This window comes from Hyperoodon ampullatus (genome assembly GCF_949752795.1).
Source record: "Hyperoodon ampullatus genome assembly, chromosome: 19".
Taxonomy (NCBI): Eukaryota; Metazoa; Chordata; class Mammalia; order Artiodactyla; family Ziphiidae; genus Hyperoodon; species Hyperoodon ampullatus.
In genome coordinates, this window is record NC_136932.1 from 33,260,844 (window position 1) to 33,287,500 (window position 26,657).

General features: G+C 51.0%; 1 protein-coding gene across 3 annotated transcripts; it reads left to right on the forward strand.

Moving 5' to 3' along the window:
* Window positions 1-3,534: 3,534 nt before the first annotated feature.
* On the forward strand, window positions 3,535-26,389 carry PMP22 (peripheral myelin protein 22; the record flags this gene model as incomplete). Of its 3 annotated transcripts, XM_079724571.1 has the most annotated exons (4): window positions 3,535-3,612; window positions 4,843-4,942; window positions 18,340-18,480; window positions 26,226-26,389. In XM_079724571.1, 4 exons carry the CDS (start codon window positions 3,535-3,537, stop codon window positions 26,387-26,389), a joined length of 483 nt encoding a protein of 160 aa, XP_079580697.1. The 3 variants fall into 3 exon arrangements, with proteins under 3 accessions (XP_079580697.1, XP_079580699.1, XP_079580698.1); XM_079724573.1 differs by lacking the exon at window positions 18,340-18,480; XM_079724572.1 differs by lacking the exon at window positions 4,843-4,942 and having other exon boundaries at window positions 18,351-18,480.
* Between the last annotated feature and the right edge of the window lie 268 nt (window positions 26,390-26,657).

The following is a 26,657-nucleotide window of genomic DNA, read 5'->3' on the forward strand; positions in this document are numbered from 1 at the left end:
TTCATTTAAAAGTTTAGTTGGAAAAAAAGAAAGGAAGGGAAAGAAACTCCTGAGTTAAATATGCTAATATTTATAAAGTGCTTAGCATAGTCCCGGGTACATGGTGATCATGTGAACATTGGTTAGATAAATAAAAATGTCTGAATGGCATATGAAGGGGGGCAATAATTCCCAGGGCAAACCCGGCCTAGACCATGACCCAGGAGGCGAGAGGTCACTCCCATTGGTAGGTAGAAGGTAGTCCTTTTACCTACATATGTGCTTTCAATCTATGGGATTGATAAGCAATTTTAGTTTAGGGGGTCAGGCTTTCCTTAAAAGGTTGTTGTGAGGATTAAATGTGAAATAATAATAATAATAGTGACAATTTACTGGGTACTGATCCTTTATTTTTTTCCAGACGCTATGCTAATTGCTTCACACACTCTTTTAATTAACACCATAACCCTTTAAAATGGCCATTCTCAGTCCTGTTTCCAGATGAGAAAACCGAAGCACCCCAAACTTCAGCTAACTGCCCAAATCCACAACCCTGAGTAAGCAGGGTAATCGGGTTCGTCTAAGCCCAGTGTCAACGTGCCTAACCATTGGACCACACCACCTCTCACAGAGGTGTCATGGGCACTGAGCGGAAAATTTTACAAGGAGTCTTCTTTTTGATCTAATGATTTTTGAAAGCCCATTGTTGGAAGATTTTTTTCAAATTATTTTTACTTGAAGAATGTACAATTAGCTACAATAAGCAGCTACTTTCATACAGTAAAATAAGTAGCATGGGAGTATTTGACTCGTTTAGAGCGATGATGTTTTGTGACACAAACGCTGGCAGGTGGAGGTGTCCTGTGTAGGACCTGCTGCATTAGCCGGCAGACGTTTAATACCCACCTTCCGGCTCCGGGTTCCTGCCTCAAGGCTGGACCCCAAGAGCGTCTTATTGGGGCGCGCCTATCGTGCGCCCGGAAGGGCTATCCTCTCTCCCCGTGACGCTGGGCGGACCCCGTTCAGGCGGCTATGAATCAGCTGATTTCCCTGGCTGCTCTTCCCCCACCTCAAATGGCCAACTCCCCACCCTGTGTCCGGGGACGCGAGCCGAGGCCGGGCGCCAAGCCAGGCAAAGTCGCCTGGAGCGTTCCGGGTTGTGGTCTGGATTTCCCCAGCGACCCCAGGGCGCGCTGTCCTGCAGTGGGCAGGCCTCTCCCTCCTCCCCCAACCCTCACCCGAGCAGGCCCGCTAGATCGGTCCCGGGAATCCGAGGCACCCGGCGCACAGCCTGGGCGCAGACCTGATCGCGCAGGCGGGCTTGGCCTGGGTGCGCCCCGCTAGGACTGTAGTGCAGGCCAGGGACGCCAGGACCCGAGAGGAGGGAGGTCTGCCAGCGCTTAAGTGCCATCTCCCCCTACCCGTGGCAGGGGCGTCCAGGCTGGCTCTCCGCGCGGGCGCGGTCCGACTGCGTGCGCCCCAGAGCCCCGCGCTGGTCACCCACGGAGGCGACCTCTGGCGGGCTTTCCCACGTGGGCAGAGGGGCCAGTATATCGGTCAACTCTTGGTCTCCGTGAACTCCGCGGAGCCAGGGAAGCGGAGGTGAGAAAGCTCGCTGCCTTCTAGTTTCGAGGACAAGTCACCGCTGTTTTGCAGTCATCGACTTTCTCCTGGGGCGCAGTGAAGGCCGAGGAACTGGCTCCTGCCCTGCCCCCTTCTCACTGCCCTCTCCCCTCCCCGAGTCCCGCCCCCCTGCACACGCTGACCCGGGGACACACCCTACTGCAGCGACGCAGACAGGGCGTTGTTCCCGTTAAAGGGGAACGCCGGGAGCCTCCCTCCGGCCCCTCGCTCGGCGCACGCAGCCCCGCAGAGCAGCTGTCTTTCCGGACGCCAGCCGCCGAGCGGACGCACGCGGTTTGTGCCCGAGGCCACTCTGAGGATCTCCGAGGATCGGGGACAGCTATCCCTTTGGGCTGTAAGTGCTTTTGGCAGGGAAAGTGGAGGAGATGGAGGAGGAACGTGGGCATCTTCCGTAGACGGTGACAGAACGCGCGGAGCAGGGGGCCTCGGGCTGGCGCGGTCCCCGATCACGGGTAGACCACCGCCTGTCTCGCGTCCTTCCTACAGGGCTTGTACGGACCCATTGCGGAGTGCCTGGTGGTCTATAAACCGCCGGGGACGCGGGTGCTGGTGTCCGGGTATGGGGCAGGGGCGGAGCACTTTTCGCCTCGCTGGACTCACTGGCAAAGCAGTCCCTGCGGTGGACATCTCCGGGGTACAGGACCCCGTGCCCCCTCCCCCGTACCCCACCCCCTGCCCTAGGCATTAGGAGTCACTGGATTTAATTTAAACCTTCTGGGAGACATCAGAAAATCGTGCTTATTTCCTCCTGCACATTCCAGAGTTTCGCTGAACGTGTTGCTTAAGGGGAGGAACGGAGAGGTTTGCGACTGGGTATTTTAAAAACCGAGTTATTGAAACGATGTCTCTGGACCAAGATTCTGTCCTGAAGTAGCCCCCCAAACGCAGCTCATCTTCGCAGACGTGCAAATCCTCCCACAGGTCGGCGGGTCTCAGTCCCTAAGGTCTGCAAAATGTGTGGCTAGGACCACACCGTGGCGGAGAGAAGATGTCCTGCCGGCTCCGTCCGGCTGCGCTTCTCCTGGGACCCAACCCATTCCCTCCACCTCTCCTGCCCACCGGACACTGGCTCCCCTCCATCCAGGCTCCTGGGCCCCTGTCCCGGGAGCGCAACGGCCCGGCCCGCAGGGCTGCCTGGGGACGCGCGCGCGGTGGGCAGGAGGCGCCGGCCCCAGCAGTTCTCTCCGGCCGTTCTTTCCTCTCCGCTCTACCCAGCTCTGCGCCTTCTCTCCGGAGCCGCTGGTGTCGATGCCAAGCTGTGCTGGGGCCGGGACGGCTCCCCTGCGCGGGAGGAACTGGGTGGAAACTTGGGAGCCTAACGGAATGCGGAGCGCCCTGGGGTCTGGGAACCCGGCTTCCCGCCGCGCGCTCTCCCTCCCAGCTCGCCGCCGGTGTCCCCGGGCCTCTCGCAGAAATCTGGGTCCCTTCCGCTCACCCCCAGCTCCACCCCACGGGGGAACGCGAGCTCTCGCCCTCCGCCCCCTTTCTCCTCATTGGGCTGCCCCCGGAGCCCCCAGGTGGGTGGAGGCGCGCTGCGGCCTCTGCTTGGCACTCTGGAAAAACCTCGCCTCCCGGGGTGACTTCGACGTGCGTCGTGCGTACCACTTGTTTTGTTCCAAAAGCAAAAGAAGTTCGGTCGCAGGCGGGCTCGACGGACTGTGGGGCGGGGATGCCGCGGTCGGCTGCTGCCCTCTCTCGGCGGTCGCCGGGCGGGGTGGGCGGGCGGGCGCGGCGCCAGGCCCGGGCCTTCAGAGCGCAGGACCCTCCCTCCGCGTCCCTCCCTCCCTTCTTTCCTCCCTCCTTCCTTTCCTCCCTCGCTCGCTCGCTCAGGCCAGTTCGCTCGGCCTCACGTCCAGTTCGGCCCTCTCTCCGGCCAGGCAGAGACTCCGCTGAGCAGAACTCGCCGCCAGAATGCTTCTCCTGCTGCTGGGGATCATCGTCCTCCACGTCGCGGTGCTCGTGCTGCTCTTCGTCTCCACGATCGTCAGCGTGAGTCTCCGGCGGGCAGCGGGCGGGCAGCGGGCGGGAGGGGCGCCCGGGGCTCACCCCGAGCTCGGCCTCCGGATGGCGGTTCCAACTGGGCCCCCTCCAGTTTGCAGACAAAGCGTCTCAGACATCCCAGGGCCTTTTGCAGTTTCTGGCAATCCGCGCCTTTCCAAAAGTAGTTTTGCAAAAACCAGAGCAGATTCAGGGGGAGGAAGGAAGCGAGCGTGGGGCTAGGTTAAGCCGCGCAGGCCTCTCTTTAAGCCAGAGAATTTAGGTACAGATCCAGGGGTCCCCCCCGCCCTTCATTTGATAAGCTTGTGTAGCATTTTCCTTAATGCAGGGTCGTTGAGGAAGGAGCTGGAGTATTTAGGAAGGTTTGTTTTTTCTCCAAATGGCATCCATCAGATGGGCGGTTTAGTTCATAAAACAGCCTTGAGGAGTTGAAATTGGAAAGTTCAAATTGGCTTTTCCCTAAGAGTTCACAGCCCCAGGTCTGCTTTGCGCTGTGGACATGGCACCTTCTTAGAAAAGCCTCCTCCAGTACAAACAGGTCACTGGGATAACTTGTGTTGCAAAACCATCAGACATCAAGCTCATTAGCTTTTAAACTTATTTTCTTGAAGCTGAGCCCAGACTCGGGCAGTTATGCGACCGTGGCCTTAACTTCTGTATATACAGCAAGTCCCAGGTGTGATGTTCTGGCCTGGTTCAAAGGTTGAGAAGTAATTATGTTGGGGATTGGTGAGTTGGTCCCTCGTTTACCAGCATCCTGCCAACATCTTAAATGTGCCTTATGGTGATCTTGTCAGGTTGATAGGAATTGTAAGTAAGGAAATGGGCTCAGAATGGCTGCGGCTTTGGGAATGATACCCGGGAGATGGGGGGTGGGGGGAGCTTGGATGCAGGTGTCCTGGGTTGAGTCCACGGCTCTTTCTACTACAGCACACACCTCGGCACAGAGCAACTTATGTGTGTGTGGTACTCTTCCACTTACAGAGTGCTTTTCACGAGCAAAGCCCCGGCCCTCCCCTCTGGATGTCTGGGCCAGACCACCACCTCTCCCTTTTCTCAAGCACGACCCTGGGCTCTGGCTAGGCAGCCCTGGGGCAGGGCAGGGGCAGGCGCCGTAGACGGGTTGATGAGGTTGCTCTTTGCCTACCCTTGGTCTTCTCCCTCCCCCTTTCCGTCACTCCTCAAGGACTCCCCTGATTTACCACGTCTGGTTCTTTCCAGCAATGGATGGTGGGCAATGGACATGCGACCGACCTCTGGCAAAACTGTAGCACCTCTTCACTGGGCAACGTCCAACACTGTTTCACATCATCAGCAAACGGTGAGAATGGTTTTTTGCTCCACAAGTCCGTCCGGATCTGTCCGCGGCATGTTTCTCTGTCCAGACCTGGAAGCACTTGTTCTTGGAAGACACAAGCTAGAGAGTTGTTGCCAGGGTGGGGTGGGACATGGCCAAGACGTCCCAAGACAAAAGGGGGGGCCAGTCGCTTAACTGGCTACACTGAGATCCTGGGGAGTCTTTGTGCATTCTCTCTACCTACAGAGAAGCCCTAGAGCGCCACACGCCGTGCTTCCCATCACTTGTGTAAGGCCTCTTGTGAACCAAGAAATGTGGACACACATAAGCAGCGATGATGCCAAACCTTAGGCAGACCCCACTGGGAGTTTCAATCCAATTAGCGTCTTTGGTTTGGTGGTAGAATATCCAGGAATGTCCTGTGTCTTCCTGGTGCCGTGATGGAGGGGCTGTCCTAAGGGTAGATGGGCCAGCTTTTGGTCTCCAGTTATAGGATTTCCTCTCTGCATCTTGGGCCTCAGGGGTGCCATTCAGCATCATAGCTGTTGAGCGATTCCTCGTTGCGAGATGGGGCATTGACGCTATTTGCACAACCCCAAGCTGAGCCTGGGAGTATTTCTGCTCTGTCCTTAGCATCTTTTCTGTGAGATATTGGAAACCAGGCTTTCTTGGGTTCAGGTTAAGGGGTTAATTGGCCATGGAAGCACACACCAGATACTTCCAGCACCCAGAGGGAAGGAGGGCTCAGCGGGGACATGGTGTCTTTGGATGTGGAGAGGCAGAAATAAATAGGATGCGTTCTTTTTGGTGACTGGGAGGTGTCTGGTGGCAGCGTGGACCCTGGTGGGGGCCACAGTGCCTGGCATTGAGGACACGATGGGCCAGGCTCTGCATGGTCTCATGTTCCAAAGGACATGTCTGTATCCTGGAGAGGGAAGTACCTATAGATGTGACAGAGCTTTCCTGACATCTTGGGTTTAAAGACCAGCAAAGTACACGTTTTGATGAGGCTGCAGCTGCCCCTAGATCAAGTATTTCTGTTGAAGATGTTACGCTCAGTGAGAGAAAGCAGTTCAGACGCAGCTCAACAAAGCAGGAAAGGCAGTGGCCCTTCGTTCTGGATTTGCACAGTCCAGTTTCTTTGCGGGACTTTTCTCCTCAGGGCTCTGCACCCAACAGTACTCAAGCTGTCCCTGAAGCATCACCAACGAAATATCTCCAACCTCAGTATAAAGAGAAACTGCTCGAACTACTGTAGTTTATATGGGGAGGATAGGCAAGGACTAGAAGACCCTGCTTTTTATGTTTCCACTTTCCTGGGGGGAAGAAAAGAAAGACCCGAGTCTTTGTTGAAGGGAGCAGTCCTTAAACTTTTCTCTGAGTCTGCGAAGGATATTGAATTCAAGCCACCCTAGAGGTTGCATTGTGAGCTGGCAATCAAATAACTGAAACACTCAGGAGTGTCTGCGCATGTGGCCATAGCACTGCTTGGCCTCAAAGCCACAGCATCCGGTCTCCGGGGCAGGGTTTGGCTGGAGTTCCCTGAAGCTCAAGATGGGAGGCTCCCTGCTCGCTACTGACACCTGGTGGCCACGAGTGGTGACTCCGCCCACAAGGGCCGGCTTTCCCTGAGACCCCCGAGGCGTCCACCTGGACATTGCCCAACTGGCATTTGGCCACGTGGGGTTGGCAGGGGATTCTCGACTCTTAGTCCCGGAAGGGGCGGTTTTGGCAGGCATACTCCAACCCGGCTGGGTTTCAAGAGGGATGAGTCGGCAGAGGCGCAGTGATCTAAGTTGTCCTACCCGCTGGACAGTGATGTTTGCCTGCTGCTGACCTGCCTTCTGCATCGTCTGCGGTCGGGAGTGGCTGCTGTGCCGCCCTCGCAGCAGCTCTCAAAGAGGCACCAGCGTTATTCCTATCGCTCAGCTGGTTCTTTGTGTACAAGCTCACCTTCCTGGGTTCGTTGACAGTGACTTCGGGGTGTGCATCGCGGGTCTTTATCCAAATCCGCGTGGTTGCTTCCCCGGGGGGGACCCAGATCGTGCTTCTCCTCCACATCTGCTTTCTCGGCTGTCCCAGTAAGGGCGTTCTGAGGAACTCTGGACAAGCTGGGTTTGTTTGCACTTGGGCTGATTCTAAGTCAGAACTTTCTACTTAAGCTTCCCCAGTGGTCGGTATCTCTGTTCTCATCTTCTGAAGGGTCAGCTTGTGTTACAACCTCAGCTGTGATGGGGGTGAAGCCTCTGGGACTCCTTTGCCTTTTCGATTGGGTTTAACCATTTCTGTGCCAAACAAGAGGTGAAAAAAAATACATAATTAAAAAAATTAGACTGCCTTTACAGATGAACTCTGCTAGTTGTAAACCAGTCACTTTGGTCCGTATTTGCTCTTAGAATGTTTCAAACATACTTTTTATTTTAGTAATTGAAAGTAATTCGTTACAGATACCAATTTGTGAAGAATATGTTGCAAGCATGTTATGTGAAAACGCGTTGGTTTACATGACTTGCTAGTTTTGCTGAAGGGGCTTGTTTTTGCATGTGCAGGGCTGGGGCAGTGCACCTCGGCAGGGCATCATTCCCTTTTTTTTCTTATATGGATGGTGCTTGTTGCCACATTAACTGCACGGCAGTCAAACGTCTATGTTACATGGTTGGAAGGAAACAGATTAGATTTTTTTCCCTCAAACTCTTTCTTGATATTAGAGTAGTTTTAGATTCCTTACTAAATGCCCTCAACTCTGTCTGCTTTTCCATTTTCTAAATGTATTTACACACCCTCTGGCCCCATCCTGATCCTGTCTGCAGGTAGAGGTGGAGGAGGCTTAGTGGGGGAATATTTATCATGACCTTGTTTTGAATGCCTTTCAGCCTGAGGAATATAAGGACTTGGAGAATATGGACGTTGGCCTTGACAGTCCTGAGCTCTGTGCAGGGGGATGAATCACTGTGCAGGCAGCATAGGCCAGATACCCAAGGAGTGGGGACAGGCGGGCAGCGCCAGAGTTCAGGGGAGGAAGTAGAAGGCAGGTCTCATGTGGGAGGGGGGATTTGATCCATCCTCTAAAGGATGGGCAGGATTTAAATAAATACAGGCAAGGAGGAGGCGATTCCCTATTGAGGCAATGATGACCTAAAGCAAGGGGAAGGCAATGGAAGGACACATTAGACCAGTTGGCTAGCGTTCCGATTGGGATTAAGATTGACTGCATAAAACAGTACATCTTTAAATGGTAGTGGCCTAAATAAGATAGTTTATTTCTCTCTCTTTCAAAAGAAGTGTGGAAGTAGGCAGCCTGAGATAGGTATGGTTGTTCCATGAAATTGTCAGAGCCCCGGGCACTTTCTAGCTTATTTCTTTGCCATCTCTCAGATTTGGTCCTCAGTCTCATGGACCAAAAGGCTGCTAGAGCACCAGCCATTTCTCTACCCTTCAAGCAAGGGTAGAGAAAGGAGGAGGAGAAGAATGTGTCCCCCTCCCTTTTAATGAAATGTCCCCGGATAGACCACACACTTCTGCTTTTATCTTTTCCTGGAAGTTCATCACAGAACCACACCTAGTGACAAGGGAGGCTGAGAATGGAGTCATTTGGCTTCATGGGAAGCATGGCTTCTCGATTCATAGAAATTTAATAGTAAGCCTGGCTTGAAACTCTTCCCTTCACCCCCTCCATACCAATCATACTCTTTTACAAGAGCTCTGCTGTGTCCTATGCAGTTTCAGAGCAGAGCCCAATTACTTTAGGATTCTCCAAATAGCCCATCTCTGCTGTGTCCTGGGCCCCATCAGCAAGACAGTGACCCATATTGGAAACTGGATATTCCTTCGACTTCCCTCTCTTTCTTTCCACCTCCCAAGTCATTAACAAGTCTTACTGCTTCATGATGTCTCTTGAATCCTTGTTTCCTTCCTGTCCAGACCTCTCTTCTGACCTCCAGATGAGCATATACAGCTACCTACCTGACAGTTTGGCTGGGATGTCCAGAGGCATCTCCAAACCAGCCAGCCTTTGCCACCCCTCCACCCAATCTCCCTCTTTGATGGTCTCTAGTGTTTCAGTGGATGCTGCTTCGCCATCCAGTGAGCTTCATGCTCAGAGTCTGCCTGCATGTGTTTCCTCCTCTCCCTTCTCAGGATCATCCTAGGCCCCACTGGTTACTCTTCATCCCCACGCCCGTCACCATGAGTGTGGTTTCTGTCAGGGCCATTGCTGCAGCCTCCTAACTCCTGACCTTTCTTCCTTCCTTGTAACTCGTTTTGCATATTGAATCAAGGATGATGTTTAAAAATACAGACCTCATCCTATTACTCTCAGTTTAAAACCTCTCAGAGGTCCTTTACTGGTCTGCATCTTCAGATGAGCATCTTTGCTAAGGTCCATACCTGAGTGAGCTGTTCCTGGTTCCCATTAAGCCTCACCTCCCATCTCTCCTCCCCTCATCTTGGAATTTCAGCCTTCTCTCACTTCCTGGACCCTGAACTTCCCACCTCAGGACTCCCCCTGCCCTCCTTTCCCCCCTCCCTCTGTTCTTTCATGCAAGACTATTCACTGAACACCTGCCCCGTAGAAGATTCCACCGCAGACACCAAGGCTGCAGGAGTGGACAAGAGCTTCCGTTTTACTGGGCGGAACAGTCGATAAACGTGGATAATCAGGGGCAGTGATAGGAAAGACAAAGAGCATAAAGCAGGGTGATGTGTAATGAGGGACTGGGGTGAGGAAGGGTGTCCTCTTGGAGAAATGACCGCTTGAGGACGACCAGGAAGGAGTCAGCCACAGGGACATCTGGGGCAGATTCTAGACAGCAGGACCTCTCGAGGACAGGATCTCTCGGGCGGGAAGGATCCTGGCGGAGCTGAGGAACAGACAGCACAGGAGGTGGAGCAGCCGGCCAGCCGGTAGGGCCTTCTAGACCCCAGAAAGGAGTTTGGTGCAGATGGATGGGTTTCTAACTTTTATGATTTCGTTTAGACCTGCTCTGTCTTACATGCATTTCTCAGCTGTTTTATTCCAAGATGGAGTAACAGTCTTGTGCATTTATAAGGCAGAATACATCAGAAATCTTACAAAGTAGAAATGCACCTATCTATTTCCAGCAGCAGCGACCTCGTGGCCCTTAGGTTGTGGGCAGCATTAGACCAATGCTTCGGATTGAAAATTAGAAAAAAATAAGCCTTGTCAGTCTCAGGAGCCCCTGACTTGAGCCCTTGGTGGTCTCCTGTGTCTGTGTCTTCTGTGATCCCAGATTTATCTCATTTATCCATTTGGTGGCATTGTCATTTCTGCAAGGACATCATACCATTTCCTCATCTGTGGCTCAGCTTTTGGTCAGAATTTAGAAAACACAGGAGGCCCTCTGCACTTATGGGTTCGTGTTTTGCAATTTAAAATCTCTGTGGCTCCCTGGGCCAACCTGCAAGCTCTGACCCAGTAATGGCTCCTGATTTTACAGGCCCTCGTGGGATGAGGAGGTCCTGGCAGGCGAGGGAGGTGCAGGGAGTGGGACGTGGTGTCATAATGATGGTGTTTCAACCCTTGGAGTCTCTCATCAGATGCCAGCATCCATGAGTTAATTCAGAAGGCTTGTTCAGACCTGTGTCTGTACCATATGGCCCTTGAAGCTCAGGCTTTGCTTTTTAAAAAATTTAAATTGCATTTCCAGGATTTTACCAGAGTCGAGAAAGCATCCCTTGTGGTTCAGGAGCAGGGATTGGCCGTGGGGTGGCCTGAGGGTGTGGATGTTGGTCTTTGGTGCCTGAGAAGAGGAAGTCTGGCACGAAGCCTTCTGAGTATGTGGTCATCAGCACACACGTAGATTCTGACGTTGGCGGGGACCTGGGAGGTCATCAGATTCATCCCCCTTCCCATCCCACTAGCTTCAGACTCTCTGCAATGTGCCCACCATGTGCACATCCTACCAGTGATGGGGAGCTCACTACCTTTCAAGAGAACCGCTTTCATTTTCAAAGAGCTGCCAGCGTGGTCCATTCATCCATTCTTCAAATATATGGAGTGCATCCTAGGTGCTGGGCAGACAGAGCTCAACAAGAAAGACCAGTCCCTGCCCTGGTGGATCGAGCTCACAGTTAAGCAGGGGAGATGGAGGATAGACAATGAATGAGTCATTGTGGGCAGTGGGCAGCGCTCTGCAGGAGACAGAGAGAGCGATGGAACAGCAAGTCACCACTGGGGAGGAAGCAGCTGATCAGGGCAGGCCTCTTCCTGCCAGAGTCCCGTGGATGGAGGCTTAAAAGATGGGAGAGACCAGCTGTATGAAGAACAGCAGGAAGAGAATTCCAGGAGGTGATGGAAAGGGCCAGGACCCTGAGGCGGGAAGAGTTTGGTGTGTCCACCAGTGCCAGGCTGGCGTGTCTGAGTGTGCTACAGGCAGGAGAGGACGGGCCGACGGCTCGGGCCATGATGCTGAGAAGGACAGCCCAGCCACACTGAAGGGTTTGGAGCAGAAGAGGGGCGTGACTTGATTGGTGTTTTGAAAGCTCATTCTGGCCGTTACACTGAGAATGTAGAATGTCAGCAAAGCACTTGGATTTGGGAATCTGTGGCTCAGGGCAGAGGTCTGGGCTGGAAATTCAGATCTGGAGTCATCCGTGTCTGCGGAGGGTATTTGACGTCCTGGTGCCGGGGAGTTGATGAGAGGAGAGGCAGAGGGGCAGAGGGGTCCAGAGTGGGTCTTGTGACACTCCGGCAGCTAATGGGTACAGGAAGGAGCTGGCAGAGAGGTTGGGGAGGAGGGGCCGGTGATGCGGGGGAAATGCCCTGGGATGCTGTCATTAACAAATTACATAGCCGAGGCCACGACTGTCCCCTGCATTTCCAGTCATTTCTCGTTGTCTTCATTCATGCCTAGGGGGCTGGACCTGGGTTTTACAGGTTGCAAGCTTGTCCTCAAGGAGTTTAAACCCCCATTGTGTCCCCAGACTGACTCTTCAAATATTTGGAGGCTGCAGTTTTATCTCCCCAGGGTCTTCCTTTCTCTGTGATGCCTTCTTCTTGCAGTGGCTTTTCTGGTGCTGGTGACAGTCCTCGGCTGTCCCAGCTGGCTAACGTGTTGCCTCTGGATGGCAAGCATCGGCCTCTTGCTGCTTCTCTGCAGATGGCTCGTGGTTTGGCTTGGCAGGTGGATGAGCAGAGAAGGGGGAACTCTCTCCCTTTGCCGTCCCATTCTTCCTCCTTCCTCCCTGTGTTCTGTGGATGCCAAACTTAAAGAAGCGCAGCAGGATTCTGTCATTTGTTAGATTTCAAACGTGCTTTTCAACTTCTCAGCACCCCAGGGGATGGGTACCAGGAGTCCCTGCTTTTCTGCACTGGGTCTGCCTCTTACAAGCTGGTTACCTGGGGCAGGTGCCCTGGTGGCCTAATAGGGTGAGTGTGGAGGTGGGACCTTGAGTAGGCACCCATCGCATCCCATGTGTCCTGGAGCCTCTTTCTGTTCAGGATATAGTTGTGACAGCGGGTGTGGGGAGGGGAACCTTTGAGCTGGGCCTTGGAAATTGAGTAGAACCTCACTAGGCATGGGGGGGAGAGAAGAGTGGGTGCTTTACTATGACTGGTGGGCTGGGGGCTCTTAATTTCCATGATGCTTGGCTTCCTTTTTATATTTTAGGATTAAAAAGGAGAGGGGACCTCTGATTATTTTTATATGGAGAATGCCTTTTAAAGCCAAAGATCGTGAGCCCCCTCCCCCCAGGCATACCCTCCTTCCCTGTACATTTCCATCAGCACAGCTTGTGATCGGAAAGTTAAAATGCCTTTCTCCTTTCCACTGTCATTGTCTGTGGCCAAACCCCGCGTGACCAGGTGCCCTGCTCTTAACAACGCCAACAAAAAAGGTTCTCCAATAAGTCAATTTGGAAAACACCATTTAAAAGTTACCCGACTATTTTTTTCATGGTAAGACTTCTCAGAGCCTTGAGTACGTCGTTGTACATTGCAGTGTCCGAGGAGGGAGGTTAATATACTTGACCATGGAAGCCACTCCCTCTGTTTTTCTGTTTAATCAGCAACAAGTCTTTGGGAAACACAGCCTAACCTGACCCTCTTGTTACTAGAGTTTTCCAACCAGGGAATAGAGGAAGCCTGGAACAGCTGAATCTTTTCAGTAACCTCAGAACCTCAATGGCTGTATTATATTCCCTGTTCAAGTCTAAAGACTAGTGAGAATAAGACTTGTGGTATCAAACCACACATATAAATTAGACTCTGGAAAACTAGTTCCTGTGCCCATCAGGAAGCCTCTTGGTTAGGAGGGCAGTTAATTGAGTGATGGTGTCAGGTGCAGCCAGAGCGCCTTGAACTTCTTCTATTCACTAGTCATCAGCCAGAGGTTCTGCTGGAGTTGAAATGCCCTCGTGATTGTGAGTTGAAAGAGCCTCCCCCGTGGTCTTCCTTATCTGCCTGAGCTCCTGGCCAGAGGGAGCTGAAAGCCCCTGTGTAGCTTTCCCCTCTGGCAAGCATCCTGCGTGGGTCACGGGCAAAGTTAGCCTGAGCCCTGGGCCCGATTTCAAAGCTCCCAGCTGGACTGGATGGGAAGAAGCTGGAGCCCTGGGCAAGGACCACGCGGGGCCCTGTATAGGCTCCCACCCGTGAGCGAAGCTTAACAGCCAAGGCCACCTGGATAGGAGGCAGGCCGCTCGGCAAGTCAGCCGTCCCTGGGATGACATGCATCTCGAGGAGGAAGTAAAGTGGCGGTTTGTGGGACGGCAGTGGGTAGCGAGGTTTGAGGGTGGGGATCGGTGGGGATCGAGGCCTGGTGGGTCACGTGCTTTGGAAAGCAGCACAGCGTTATGCAAATGGATGGCACTTAGTCCTGCAGTGATGACTCACCCCCATGGCCTCTTTCCTCCTGGCTTGGCTCCCCCCAGTTTATCCTCTGACTCAACTGCCACCGTCCTTCCGTTCACTTTCCGGAAAACCTATTCTCTCTATGGAGTCAGAGAGCTTTTATGAGCTGCCTGAGTGGAATGCAAGGTGGGGAGGGGCTGCCAGGGGCGTGGCTCCAGGCTGGGAGTGAAAGATGCACAAGAACGACACAGAGGGGCCGGTGCACTGAAGAGGGTTGCATCCCTTCTGAGCCCTCAGCTCACCAGATCGTTGGCCCTGGGCTAAGAATACAGCTGAGGGGGCGGATGTATTTCCTTCATGGCTTCGCTGCCGCTGGGGCAGGAATCTGACCTTTGGTCATTGGGCATCTCCAGCTTTCCCTTCTGCGGGGGGAGTGGGTGTGCTGGCAGCCACGGCCTGGCCCACGTCAGAGAGCTGTCAGCAGCCCTATTACCTGGCACGCGCATCAGAACAGCAGGTCTGCGAAAGGCTTTTAATTCCCGTGCTTGTCACCAACGTTGGAGGTTACAACACTGCCCCCCGGGGATTCCACGAATAGTTCTCAGGCACTGAGCAAGGCCTGGAGAATGACAGTGGGTGCTATCATGGGCTCTGCTAATGACCCTGAACTTGTGATTTGGGAGAGAAGAGTATCACTGCTTTGGATCTTGGGTAGAAGTTCAGACTCACCACCCAGCACGGTGGCCTCACGTTAAGGTTGATCTGTACGAAACAGGACTGCAGTGCACAGGGCTTTCCCTTCCGTCCACGTCTCTCCACTGTAACAATTGTTTTCTGTACCTCGGATGTGCTTGTCTGTAGCAGAAGTTGGCAAACGATAGCCTGCAGGTCCAGTCGGGTCCATGGCCTGATTTTGTAAATAAGATTTTATTAGGTGAACAGGCCACACCCACTCGTTTACATATTGACTAAGGCTGGTTTTCTGCTAAGGTGGCAAACTTGAGTAGTTGCCACGGAGACCATATGGCCTGCGAAGCCTAAACTATTTACAATCTGACTTGTCACAGATAATTTGCCAACCTCTGTGCTGAAGATTCCGTATGAATTGATAGCAGAGTTGTATGAAAATACTTTTTGGTGTTCCTGTTGGCACCTTATAATAATATGGCTTATGTGGACATGGTTGTCCCCGTTATACATTTACTTGGTGCGGCCCAGATGGAGATGCCCCAGGTACCATCCTGGAACAGTCTGTAGGTGCTTATTTACCCTGCCCCTCAGCTCAGCCTTTTCATGGGGTTATTTGTATTGTACAGAGCTTTTATATCAACACTTTTATTTGATCGTTAGAACAATCCTCTGAGATAGTTAATCCCACTTGTTACAGGAGAGGGATTCGGGGGCAAAAATATGCAAGTAACCAGTTAAGCCAGGGGTACCCAGGCCTGTTCTAATGGAGTGCATGGCCTGAGCACGACTGGGACCACAGCCTGTAGGTTTAACACACGTACTGTCAATATCATTCCTCGCTGAAGAAATTTTTACTTCTCCTCTTGATTTCTTTATCCAAAGGATTATCTGGAAACTGTTTTAAAATGTCCAAATTTATTTTGGCTGGTTTGTTTTGAATTTCTACTTTCTGTTTGCCTTTAGTTGTGTTTACATCATGTCTGCTTTTTTTTGAGATTTATTGAGATTTTTTTGGTTGTTGCCTGCTGCATAGTTTGCAAGACTGTCCCATGTGTGTTTGAAAATAATTTGTAGTCTTTGTTATAGGGACATAAATTTTCTACATAGCTATTAAACTGAATTGGTTAATGCTGTAATACAAATAATCTATATCTTACCGTATTTTGATCTACTTGATTTATCTCTTCTGAGAGAGCTATGCTTAAATCTTCCACTATGATTGTTAGCTTTATCAATTTCTTCTCATATTTCAGTTGTTTTCTGCTTTATATTTTTTCCAGGCCATGCTATTATATGCATAGAAATTTATGACTTTTATTTCTTCATGGTAAACTGGATCTTTCCTCACTATGAAACATCCCTCTTTGGCCATTTTCATCTTTTTCAATTTGAATTCTGTCCACCTGATGCTATTATTACTGTACGTTTTGGTTAATATTTGCCTGGTGTCTCTTTTAAAAATCTTTTGATTTTCAACGGTTGTTGGTTTTAGGTATATCTCTTGTATCAGACTCTAGATACAAATTATGTAATTCAAGATGGAATTCCGCATCTTATAATGAGTGACCTGATCCCATTCACACATGCTGTGATCGATATGGTTGGACTTGCTCTCATCGTGTATGTGTGTTACTTATTGTGCTTAAGGTTGAAAACTTTCTTCTTCAACTTTGTATCCCCAGAACAAACCAGAGAGCTTGGCTCAAAACAGTAGGTGTTCAGCCAAGATCCATTGAATAAAAACTTCCTTGATTTCCTGATTGAGATCTGACTTGAAGAACAACTTACGGAAAGCTAACTCAATTGTAATAAGGTTGGCACTAAAATTCAAGTTCCTGGTGAAAGAGTTTCGAGAAGAATTTCATTACATTATTAAATCTAAGGGACTTCTCCTACTGATGTAGATTTAACATGTATGATTTTTGAGTTTTCTCTAAATATGAGGTCTGGCAGAAGTTCCTGTTGTTAATGATAGGTAAAGACTTAGGAAAAGATCTCAGAATCAGAGAAGGAAATCTAGGATGTCACCTGCACCAGCTGTGCCCCTTCTGAGGGTGTGCCTTGAAGGCCACTCCGCAGCAAAATAGAATCACTGTTTTAGTTCTAGATTTGGGGCTCAGATTTCTTTATGTTTCCAGCTTCACCTACCAGAGTGCTGGATAATTGCTTTATTACAAAAAATGATATTATGGCAGCAATGGCTTTGTTGCAGACCACTCCTCCAGAAGAAGTGCTACGCTGGGCATAGTGGTTCAATTAGAGATATAAAAATGAAGTTGGGATGGCTCACGACGCATTAGACATCCTTTTCTAACCTTAATTGACAAAGAAATTGCAAAGATAAAAGAAGCATATAGTCTGTCACGGTGGAAAGAACACTAGACTAGAATCAAGGGCCTCCCAGCTTTGGCTGTGCCAATGGGGCTCATCCAGACATCTCTGGAAATCTCGGTCTGTACAAAGGGGTGGGTTAGTTGATCCCTCATGCTTCTTCCAACTCTAAAATGCTTTCACTCTCAGTCTGGAAAAATGTCTGTGTCTGTGAAACTCTAGTCACAGTTACCCTAACCAGTACCCTTGAAATTCTGCCTTGAGCTACTCGCAGCTCAAACCAGGTTCACCTTTGTGAGTTATTGGACTTCCCTGGCAGCCCAGTGGTTAAGACTCTGTGCTTCCACTGCAGGGGCCTGGGTTCGATCCCTGAATGGGGAGCTAAGATCCCGCATGCTGCATGGTGTGGCCAAAAAGAAAAAAAATAGGGAACATCTTCGCGAGTTACTGATGATAAACCATCCAGATTTCACAGCTTTTTCTACTGTGTTAAGCACTGGTGTGTGTTTTTCTAAGCCAATGCCCATTAATCCATTACTGAGTGGAGAGGATCAAACCTGGGTCTTCTCTAATTGATCTTTCTTGTTTAGAGCAGCGCCCACCCCAGCGATTCTCAGGTGCTTGGAAGGAAGGATGCAGGCGACAGGGTGGCAAGGCCACTGGAGGTCTCCTGGGGGCACGCTGCAAGTTCCCCTCTCTGGTGTTAGACCCAGGTTGTTGCCTCTTGTCCATTCCTTCCTGAAATGACCTTCATTTGCAGTAGATGGTGAACTACAGAGTTCCCTTCCTTGCCTGAATTTCAGTCGGATGCCTGGAGATTTGATCTAAGGCTGGGGGTTCAGCAAAGATGAGGAAGTGTCATCCGTGGTGCTATCTGATGGTCGGACTGAGCACCCACTGCTCTGAGATCAGCCAAGAAAAGACAGCGTGGCTGAGGGAGAACAGGCGTGCATAGCTAAATAAAGCATGCTCTTCCCATCAGCATTTTCTTACGACTTTCTACAGAATTAGTCTTGGCTCCAATAGCGTTTTCTTCTTCCCAGCCATCCCCACGCTCTCTCTGTCTCCTTGGGGGATGCTGATATTTTGAACAGTGGTTTGGAACTCTTCTCAGAATCCAGGGGCTCCAAGAAGCCCTTCGAACCCCCGAGGGCAGGGAGAGAGGAGGCAGAGGGCGGGGCTCAGAGCCCCTTGAACACACGCACATCTGTGTAAGTAAGTAACACATTTGGCTAAAAGACTGGCAGGGAATTCAATGTATTTTAACTGGAGTTTAACTCCTTGCGATGGGACTAGCTAGTGTCTTAGACCCTTTTCTTAAAATGTCTACAATTAAACATGTATTCATACCTTTTTTTCCCTCCAAAAGAAAGCAGGAAATAAAGAATGACTTTTAAGAGTGGGAACGTGAATAGTCTGACTTCTGTTCACAGAAGGGATGCTGCTGCTGCTGCTGCCCGGGGGGTGGGGTGAGGGGTGGGGGTGGGGTGGGGAGTGGCTTTCAGCTGTCCCGGTGCCCCGGGCCCCGCCCCCCGCGGCAGAGCCCCGCCTCCCCGCGCCCTGGCTTTTCCTAACCCAGTGTCTCCTCCCCCAGAATGGCTGCAGTCTGTCCAGGCCACCATGATCCTGTCCATCATCTTCAGCGTTCTCTCCCTGTTCCTGTTCTTCTGCCAGCTCTTCACCCTCACCAAGGGGGGTCGGTTTTACATCACCGGAGTCTTCCAGATCCTCGCTGGTAAGTCGGAGACGACTGAGTCCATGAGGGGGCTGGGCACCCCCAGACTGCAGGATGATCAGTCAGAAGGGCGTGGCTCCAGAATGACTGGCATGCAGGAGTCCTCCCCGTGGATGGATTTCATACAGCACAGGTGTGTGTGTGTGTGTGTGTGTGTGTGTGTGTGTGTGTGAATCTGGGAACTCTCCACCTCTCCATGGAACGGGGTGCATAGGAAACAGGACTAGGGGTTCTGGAAGGAGGGTCCCTAACCTGGGACGGAGCTACAGTTTGGACGTATCATCAGAGGTAAATGCTGAGGATGTCGGTAGAGCACAGGACAGTCTTGAGGGTGGATTTCTGTAGCTCACATTATGCCCTGGGACCATCCCTGCTTCAGCATGGAAATGGCCCCGATCTGCTGCCGAGGTTGCTCTCAGGTACCTGCTGCCTACCTCTAAGCAGTGATGGAGCCACCTGACAAATTCTTACTCTCCTTTACTCTGGCCCCTGGAGTCTACCAGCCTCCGACTTACTGGTGTCTTCCTTTCGGCATGTGTAACACACCCTCGGTTCCAGGTTATCGACACACACCATGTGCAGAGTCCTAGACGTGACGCCTTCCAGCTCTTGTCTCTGGCTTCTGGCCACTGCCTCACTTTGTTTCCTTTTATCCTTCTGTCCATTGACGGCCAGTTGACTGAGTCAGCAGAGCACTGGAGAGACATAGGAAGCTGATGTGGTGGATTCTACAGTCCAGGCTGATAACTCAGAAAATCCGTATGTGCCAGAGTACGTCTGGGGACTGTGCAATGTTCTCAGTTCTGGCCCCTGAGTGGGCAGAGGTGTAGCATCTCTTGTTTAGTTGCTGAATCACCACCATGACTCACGAGCTGTCATTGGAGGGTTGAAAACAGCGCACAAGTCCTGGATGGATGGGTGGATAGACGGGTGGATGGAGGGACAGGCAGAGCTCATGGCTTACATAGGTTTGTACGGCAAGACACAACCTGTTGTTGAATGTCGATGACCCTTTTCTAGAAGCCAGAGACTTATGCTTTACTGGAAAAAGCAAGTAAACTAGAGGACCATTTCTCATCAAATTCCTAAATACAACATGTCAATGTGCACAGTTTGGAATTTCAAAACCAAATAGTGCTTTGCTACTTGAGTTTATCAAGGTTTTATTATATCAGCCAAGCTTCTGGGAGTGTTGCCAGCTTGGCCAAATTACTAATTCTTCAGTGAGATACCATTTCTGGGTACATTTGGAGCAGTGATCATTATTCACCCCATTTCCAGAAGTAGCACCAGAAACTAGAATATATTCTGGGATTTCCTTTTAGGCTCCCTGTTTGCAGTTTGATATCAATGGTGATCCTCTCCATGGTATCAATGATTATATCCTCAAGAAAAAGTGATATAAAATACTTATATTTGATCTATACACACTTGTTATTTTACTGATAAATAAACTGAGACTGGGAGAGGCTAAATGAACACGCAGCTCATGCAAGGACACTGGGTGCCCCCATTTCTTCCCATCCCACGTGGACTGAGTATATTTAGAGATTCAGAATCCACCCGAGTTTTTAAGGAACGCAACATCCAAAGCAGAAACTCTGCTTTTGATATGATCCTTCACTGAACCTGATTGACCGTGGAAGATGAGTTTAAATCTACCCCATTTGTGATTCTCAAGTTCCCAAACATCTGTGATGAATGAGTCTACACCACCAGAACTAGTCAGACTGAAAACACTGGACAGAGCAAACTTACTTTTGAAGGGACATCTCAGGGCAGGGAGTGCCTCATCTTCATTTTTCCAACTGCGATATTTTAGCTTAAAATTCTCTAACGTTGTCTTTTTAGCAAGGTCATTTTCGGTCAAAAACCAAAGTCCAGAGATAAGTACTTCGTTCAACCCAAACACTCTTAGGTACTGAGATTTTGCTAATCTTCCAGAGTTTGTTTTCTCATTCCTCCTCGTTTCACTGTTTGGATTCTTCTCCAAACTCAGTCCAAGCCTTCTAGAACTCTGCCATGAAAACGTCCGAATATAGAAGCACATGGTTTGTTCTTGCATTATCCCCTTCAAATCTAGCTTCTTATCTCTCATGAGACCTAGTTTTCAGTTATCGGTTTGTCGGTTTAGCGGTCCATCTGTGAATAGGAGGTTGTCTGGAGGTTGAAGTGTTGATCCAGAATAGCGGTTGTACTTTGTACGTCCTAAGAATGTTCTGTGCTTGTTCCCTCCGGTCAAAAGGACCTGAGAGAGCTAGTCTTCTAGAAACCTCAGCTCTCTAGAATGTTGTGTTTGAACGTGCTGTAGGGTCTTCCCACTAAACTTGGGATTTAAGAGAGTGGGGACTTCCCTTAGAGATCTCCAGACTTCAGTGTCTGACAACCCTGCTCATGGGTGTTTCCTATTTCATGGCCTATGAAGGATTCAGGAACTAGAGAGGCAGTTAGGGAAGGGCTGTTGTGGATGAGAAATTACCCCTTAATATCAAGGAACAAATCAGAAAAGCAAAAACAATCAGAAAACAAAAAGAATAGTAGAAAGGAGGGAGGGAGGGAGGGAGGAAAGAAGGAAGGAAGGTAGGAAGGAGGGAAGGAAGGAAGGAAGGAGGGAGCCCTACCATCATGGGATGTGCAGTCTACAGGTGGGTTGGCCACCGTAGCTGGGATCCACGCGGGGCAGATGCTTCTTCAAACACTGAAGCCTATTGTGTGGAAGCCTCCAAAATATGTTCAGTGTCCCAGGGGCTGTCAGGGCTGGATTGTCTCTGTGTAGCTTCCTCCTGGAGGGCCCAGCTGTGGACTTTTTAAACACACGCGTGAGCATGCAGGAAAGGCAGGTGAAAGGTGTATGGGGCTCTTTGGCTGACTGCAGACTTGGGAGCCGTCTCTGCCTGGCTCTAGATGACTGACTTGCATGTACCTGTGGGGCTGCCTGTCTCACTGCATCATCTCTTCTCCACTTATAATAAGCTGTGAGTCTCACCTTTAAGAACTGTCTTTCCTTGATTACATACTTCTTAGGTTGGCTGCTTCTTTTTTTTTTTTGCGGTATGCGGGCCTCTCACTGTTATGGCCTCTCCCATTGCGGAGCACAGGCTCTGGACGCGCAGGCTCAGCGGCCATGGTTCACGGGCCCAGCCGCTCCGCGGCATGTGGGATCTTCCTGAACTGGGGCACGAACCCGTGTCCCCTGCATCGGCAGGCAGACTCTCAATCACCGCGCCACCAGGGAAGCCCAGGTTGGCTGCTTCTTGAAGACGTTTTGAGAGGCTCCATCATCTAGTTGGGTGTTCCTCAATCTCAGCTGCAGACCAGAATCACCTTTTGTAAAAAAGGGGATGCTTTTAAAAAATGCTAGTGCTCAGGCTTCATCCCCAGAGAGTCTCATTTAAGAGTTCTTGGGCAGGGCTGCTCCCTGGTGACTCTGATGTCCATCCAGAGTTGGGCACCACTGTTGCAGCCATTAACCTGCCCTAATCCCACTGTAAGTTCTTCTAGGATGATTTACCGAGCTCATCCTATCCATGAGCCATCGATTCTTCTAAACCCTCTTCTTAGAGAAGGGCCGTCCTGATCCTATATCTGGATTTTGGAGTCATTCTTATTTTCAGGACCTGCGGCCATCCGTTCCCATACAGTGCTTACCCTGGCCCTGGCTCTGTTGGGTTGAGTGGCACTGGATGGGAAAGCATCAAGAAATTCACGGAGATACAGACTATGTTTTGATTTATTTCACGAGTCACACCCAGCGGCGAGCTCCACGCATACCTCCTAGAACGCCCTGAATGTCCCACTTGTTGGATGACTGGGTAATGTGTTCCCTTGGCAGAATTAAACTCAGGCCACCTGTGTAGTTTTTGCGATTTGTGTTTATTGTGATTACGAGGAACAGCAAGGATGGTAGGAGGAGACTCCTTTTAAAAGTGACTTTTACTTTTTCTGTTTGTTTTGTTCCTTCTCTTTCATACACACTGAGGTGGGTAGAGAGCATTTAGAATGAAAATCTGGGGGAGGAATAAAAGCCCAGTGCCCTCCCTGTTCTGAGTGGTTCAAAGACAGCTTAAGTCGGAGACCACGTTAAGAAACACCAGTTCTGGGCGAATCATCCCAGATGTTGCCCTGGCTGGGCCCAGATGGGCATCTAATAATGCTGTGGGTGATTTTCAAGCCTGCAGAAATCACACGGGGGCTGAGAATGGAAAGGGGGCTGGCGGCACAGAGGAGGCTTGGTGTGGGTGGGACAGAGAGCCCTATGCTTTCTGGGTAATGGACCTTCCAGCCTCTTCCTTCTCTACCTTGTTGCCTGAAGGGTGAGGTGGGGAGAGACAGGGGGCTCACTCATGAAACCAGCTCCAGGGAGGCATTTCCACTGCCCATCTCGGTGGTATCCCCCAATGCTCACTCCCAAGCCAACCCCACCCAGGCTCCTGGCCTCACTCCAAGCTCTAACTGAGCTGCTTTGGCAGAGGTCACGGATGTACACTGATGTCCATTTGCTGACTCCCTCCCCTGCTTTCGATACTGTTGCCATCTCTCTCCTTGAAACTGTACTTCCTCAGCTTCCAAGACCATTTCCCCCAGTTCCCTAAGTTAACCCACCAGGCAGTCATGCCAGAGCCGCCCACCCCCACCCCAGTCCACCACCGGCTCCTCTGTTGTGTGGCATCACACCTAGATATTGTGCTCATTTTTTCTTTTACTTGCAAACACCATTGCTGGGCAAAGGCCAACACTTGCACCTTCCTGTCCCCGATCTTGTCCTCACCTCTAAATCTGGGGCGGTCTTTCTGGACACACCTCTGATCCTGTTTCTCCTCCACAAAAGCTGTGCTTCCTTCCACAACCTCATCAAGTGCCCTGGTGGGCTCTCTTCCAGCCTCCATCACGGAGACTCTGAGTGGGACCCGCTGGTGGTGTCCACGGGGCCCTCTGTCCTCCTTGCTGCGCTCATGGTCTCCCTTCTATCTGGGATTTCCTTCACACCTTTCTGCACCTGGCCACCTCTTCCACATCCTTTAGACCCCAGTCAAGCCCCGTGTCCCCTTTCAGGATTCCCCAGGCCCTGATCAATCTGTGCTCTCAGGGTATCCGGTGTGTTTCTCTCTCCTATCCTTGGAATCACATCCTACTCTATTGGAAGTCTCTACTGATGTGTCTGTTTGTGGATGACACTCACCTTGAAGGTGGGGACCACGTCTTGTGGATCTCGGTGCACTCAGCATCCAGAATGGCACCTGCACATGCCAGGTGCTCATTCCATGTTGACTGAACTGAACAGAATGGAGATGAGGAAGCCTAGAGAACTCCCTCCCTTCCTTCCTCTGCCTTTGGTCTCTTGGTTACTCCCTTCTAAAGATGCTGGGCTTTGATTGTTCACCTGTGGTCGCTGTCACCATTAAAGGGGGCTCGAGGCCTGGTCTTCGGGGAGCATTTCTAGTGATGCAGACCCAGCCATGCTGAGGCAGAGGGGAACTCTTGGGAAATCTTGAGTGGCCAGCATTTCTGTGTTGTCTGGACAGGGTCAGTGCCTTTCCACGTACAGCTGACCTTTGCTCCCAGATGCAGGCCCCTCCCTGCTCATCTCTGGGGAGGGCAGCACACCTGTGTGTACTTGGTGGCCTCACTTACCTTCTCCATGGAGACCTTCAAAAGTGCATCTCCACCTACTGGTGGCCAAGAATGCGAGTCACAGTCCCTTTATTGCGAGAAGTGTTTGACTTTTCGGGACTCTTGTATGGAACTACCTGCTCTGTATTCCGGGGCACGTCTGTTGCTTTGCATACAGACAGCCTTGTAATGATATATTCCCTAAAACATCAGTTTCCCGACAACAATAATTATAAAGTGTGTATCCTCTTGTTGACTTTACAAGTGTACAAGCATATGGCTTCTTGAAGTGAAGCATAAATTCCTTTACTTCTGAGATTCTCCCAGGGCGAATGTCATATAATTAAGCCATTGAGTTAGTCACTGCACTTGTGTGTCCTGTCTCTCTCGTTCCCTCCAGGTCATAGACAAAGTGTTTTTTCTTTGCCATTTTCTCTTTGCTGGGGAAATCTGGACACAGCTGGTCCACACAGCTATCACTACATTTCTCATGCTGATGCTGGCTAGACACACGCCCCATTTGGAAGATGATGGGCACTGTCTTGCCCTTCAGATGCTCTGTTTACATCTCACTCTCTCCCTTGCTCTTGCCTCGCCTTTGAGGCTCTGCCTTCATTAGGTAGGTCAGATATAGCCTAAGAGACAGGCAAGAATTAGCACTTTGGAGAGGTGAGCAATAGACCTTGAGGTCCAGCAGATCGAAACTGCAGTTTCCCTCCTGTGACCATTGGCCAGCTATGACTTCCCCGTGGAAACAGATGTCTTCCCGCCTCCTGGGCTATCTGTAGGTGGCAGGTCCTGGAGCTGATGCCCCTGTGGTCCCAAGACTGTTGTGTGGCTCTCTCAACTGGGGCCAATGGAGTGGGTGTTTTCTCTCTCTGACTTGCAGAAGGACAATCTTATCGGGGCAGTGAATGTTACACAGTCCCACTTCTGCACTTTGTTTAAACAGAGTCACAGTGTCCAGTTAAATAACCCAAATAGCAGTGAGGTTAGATGTAGGTGGTCCAGGCCTTGGGGGGCTCTGGACCCACAGGCATCCCACATGCTTTCTGGACTTATAATAGAGTCAGTCAGAGCCTGTCAAAGCCCCTGTGTTCAGGAGGGGACAGAGCAGGCTTTGTGCTGCTCTGGGCTGGGGTGCTCATGTCACTGGACTCCTCCCTGCAGGGATGCTGACAGTCACCGTGGGCATGGACCGTCACGCTTGAACTTGCCTGCTTTGTGAGGCCTCAGGTGGAGGATTTTCTTGTCCCTCCACCAAGGCTGTGTGGTAGACAAGGAAGGGGTTGCCTGACCTGCCTGCGGATCTGATACCCTTTCACCTTTGTTTGGGCTTTAGACCAACCTTGGGGGACCAAAAAGAGTTGAAAGGGACCAGGCACCATGCAGCTTGCCTGTGACCACCTCCTCTCTCTGCAGTGTCCTTCCTCCCTGTGTCCTCCCCCCTTTCCTCTCCACGTGTTCTTCTGTCTGCCTAGTGGTGCCCATGGGCGTTGCGTGCTTGGTCTCTGATGTAGCGATCCTGCTAAGGAGGTCAGCATGGCATTCTGCCCCTGTTTTCAGCATGAGTGCCGCTCAGATAATGGTGAGGTATCACTTTCCCTGATTTCAGAGAATGCCACCACCCATCTGTGGAGTGGTTTACAGGCTTCCAGGGGCTCCCACACCCAGCCATCCTTGCAAAGACATAGGTGGGCTTCTCTTGCCACCCGAATTCTCGCTGGGCCCCTCGTGTCAACTGGCAATGGGTGACGGTTAAAGGAAATGAAGAGGAAAGGAGGGGAGACCTTGGAAGCCATGGTCTGGGTCACATAGATTGGACACAGAGAGCAGATCGTTTCCTGGGTTCCTGTACCTTCGAGCCCCTCCTGTCAGTTCTGGATCTGGTGGCAGATTCCTGCCTGAGATGGATGTGCCCTCTCTTCCTGCAGCCCATATCCTTCTCCCTAAGAAAGAGAGAAGGGTGCCCTGGTGTGTGTGTGTGTGTGTTTGTGTGAGGTGGGGTCGAGTCTGGGAGGAGAGCAGGGTGGGTGGGGCAGGTGCTCCGGGTCCCATGGAGTCTGGTTTGGGGGTGGTGCAGGGTCCCCGCTCCATGACCTCTCTTGCCCCCAGCTGGTCCCTCTCCTTCCCAGGTCTGTGTGTGATGAGCGCGGCATCCATCTACACGGTCAGGCACCCGGAATGGCATCTCAACTCGGAGAACTCCTACGGCTTTGCCTACATCCTGGCTTGGGTGGCCTTCCCACTGGCCCTCCTCAGCGGCGTCATCTATGTGATCTTGCGGAAACGTGAATGAGGCACCGGGACAGGACGTCCGAGGGTCTGAGCGCACGCAGGGAGGGAGGAAGTAAACCAGAAGCCAGGAAAAAAAAGGAGCTAGCCAAAAAACCCAAACTCAAACCAAACCAAACAGAAAGCAGGTGCAGGGGGGTGGTTAGTGTTGATTGAAGATGTATATAATATCGACGGTTTATAAAACCTATTTATAACACTTTTTACATATATGTACATAGTATTGTTTGCTTTATGTGTTGACCATCAGCCTTGGGTTGAACCTTAAAGTA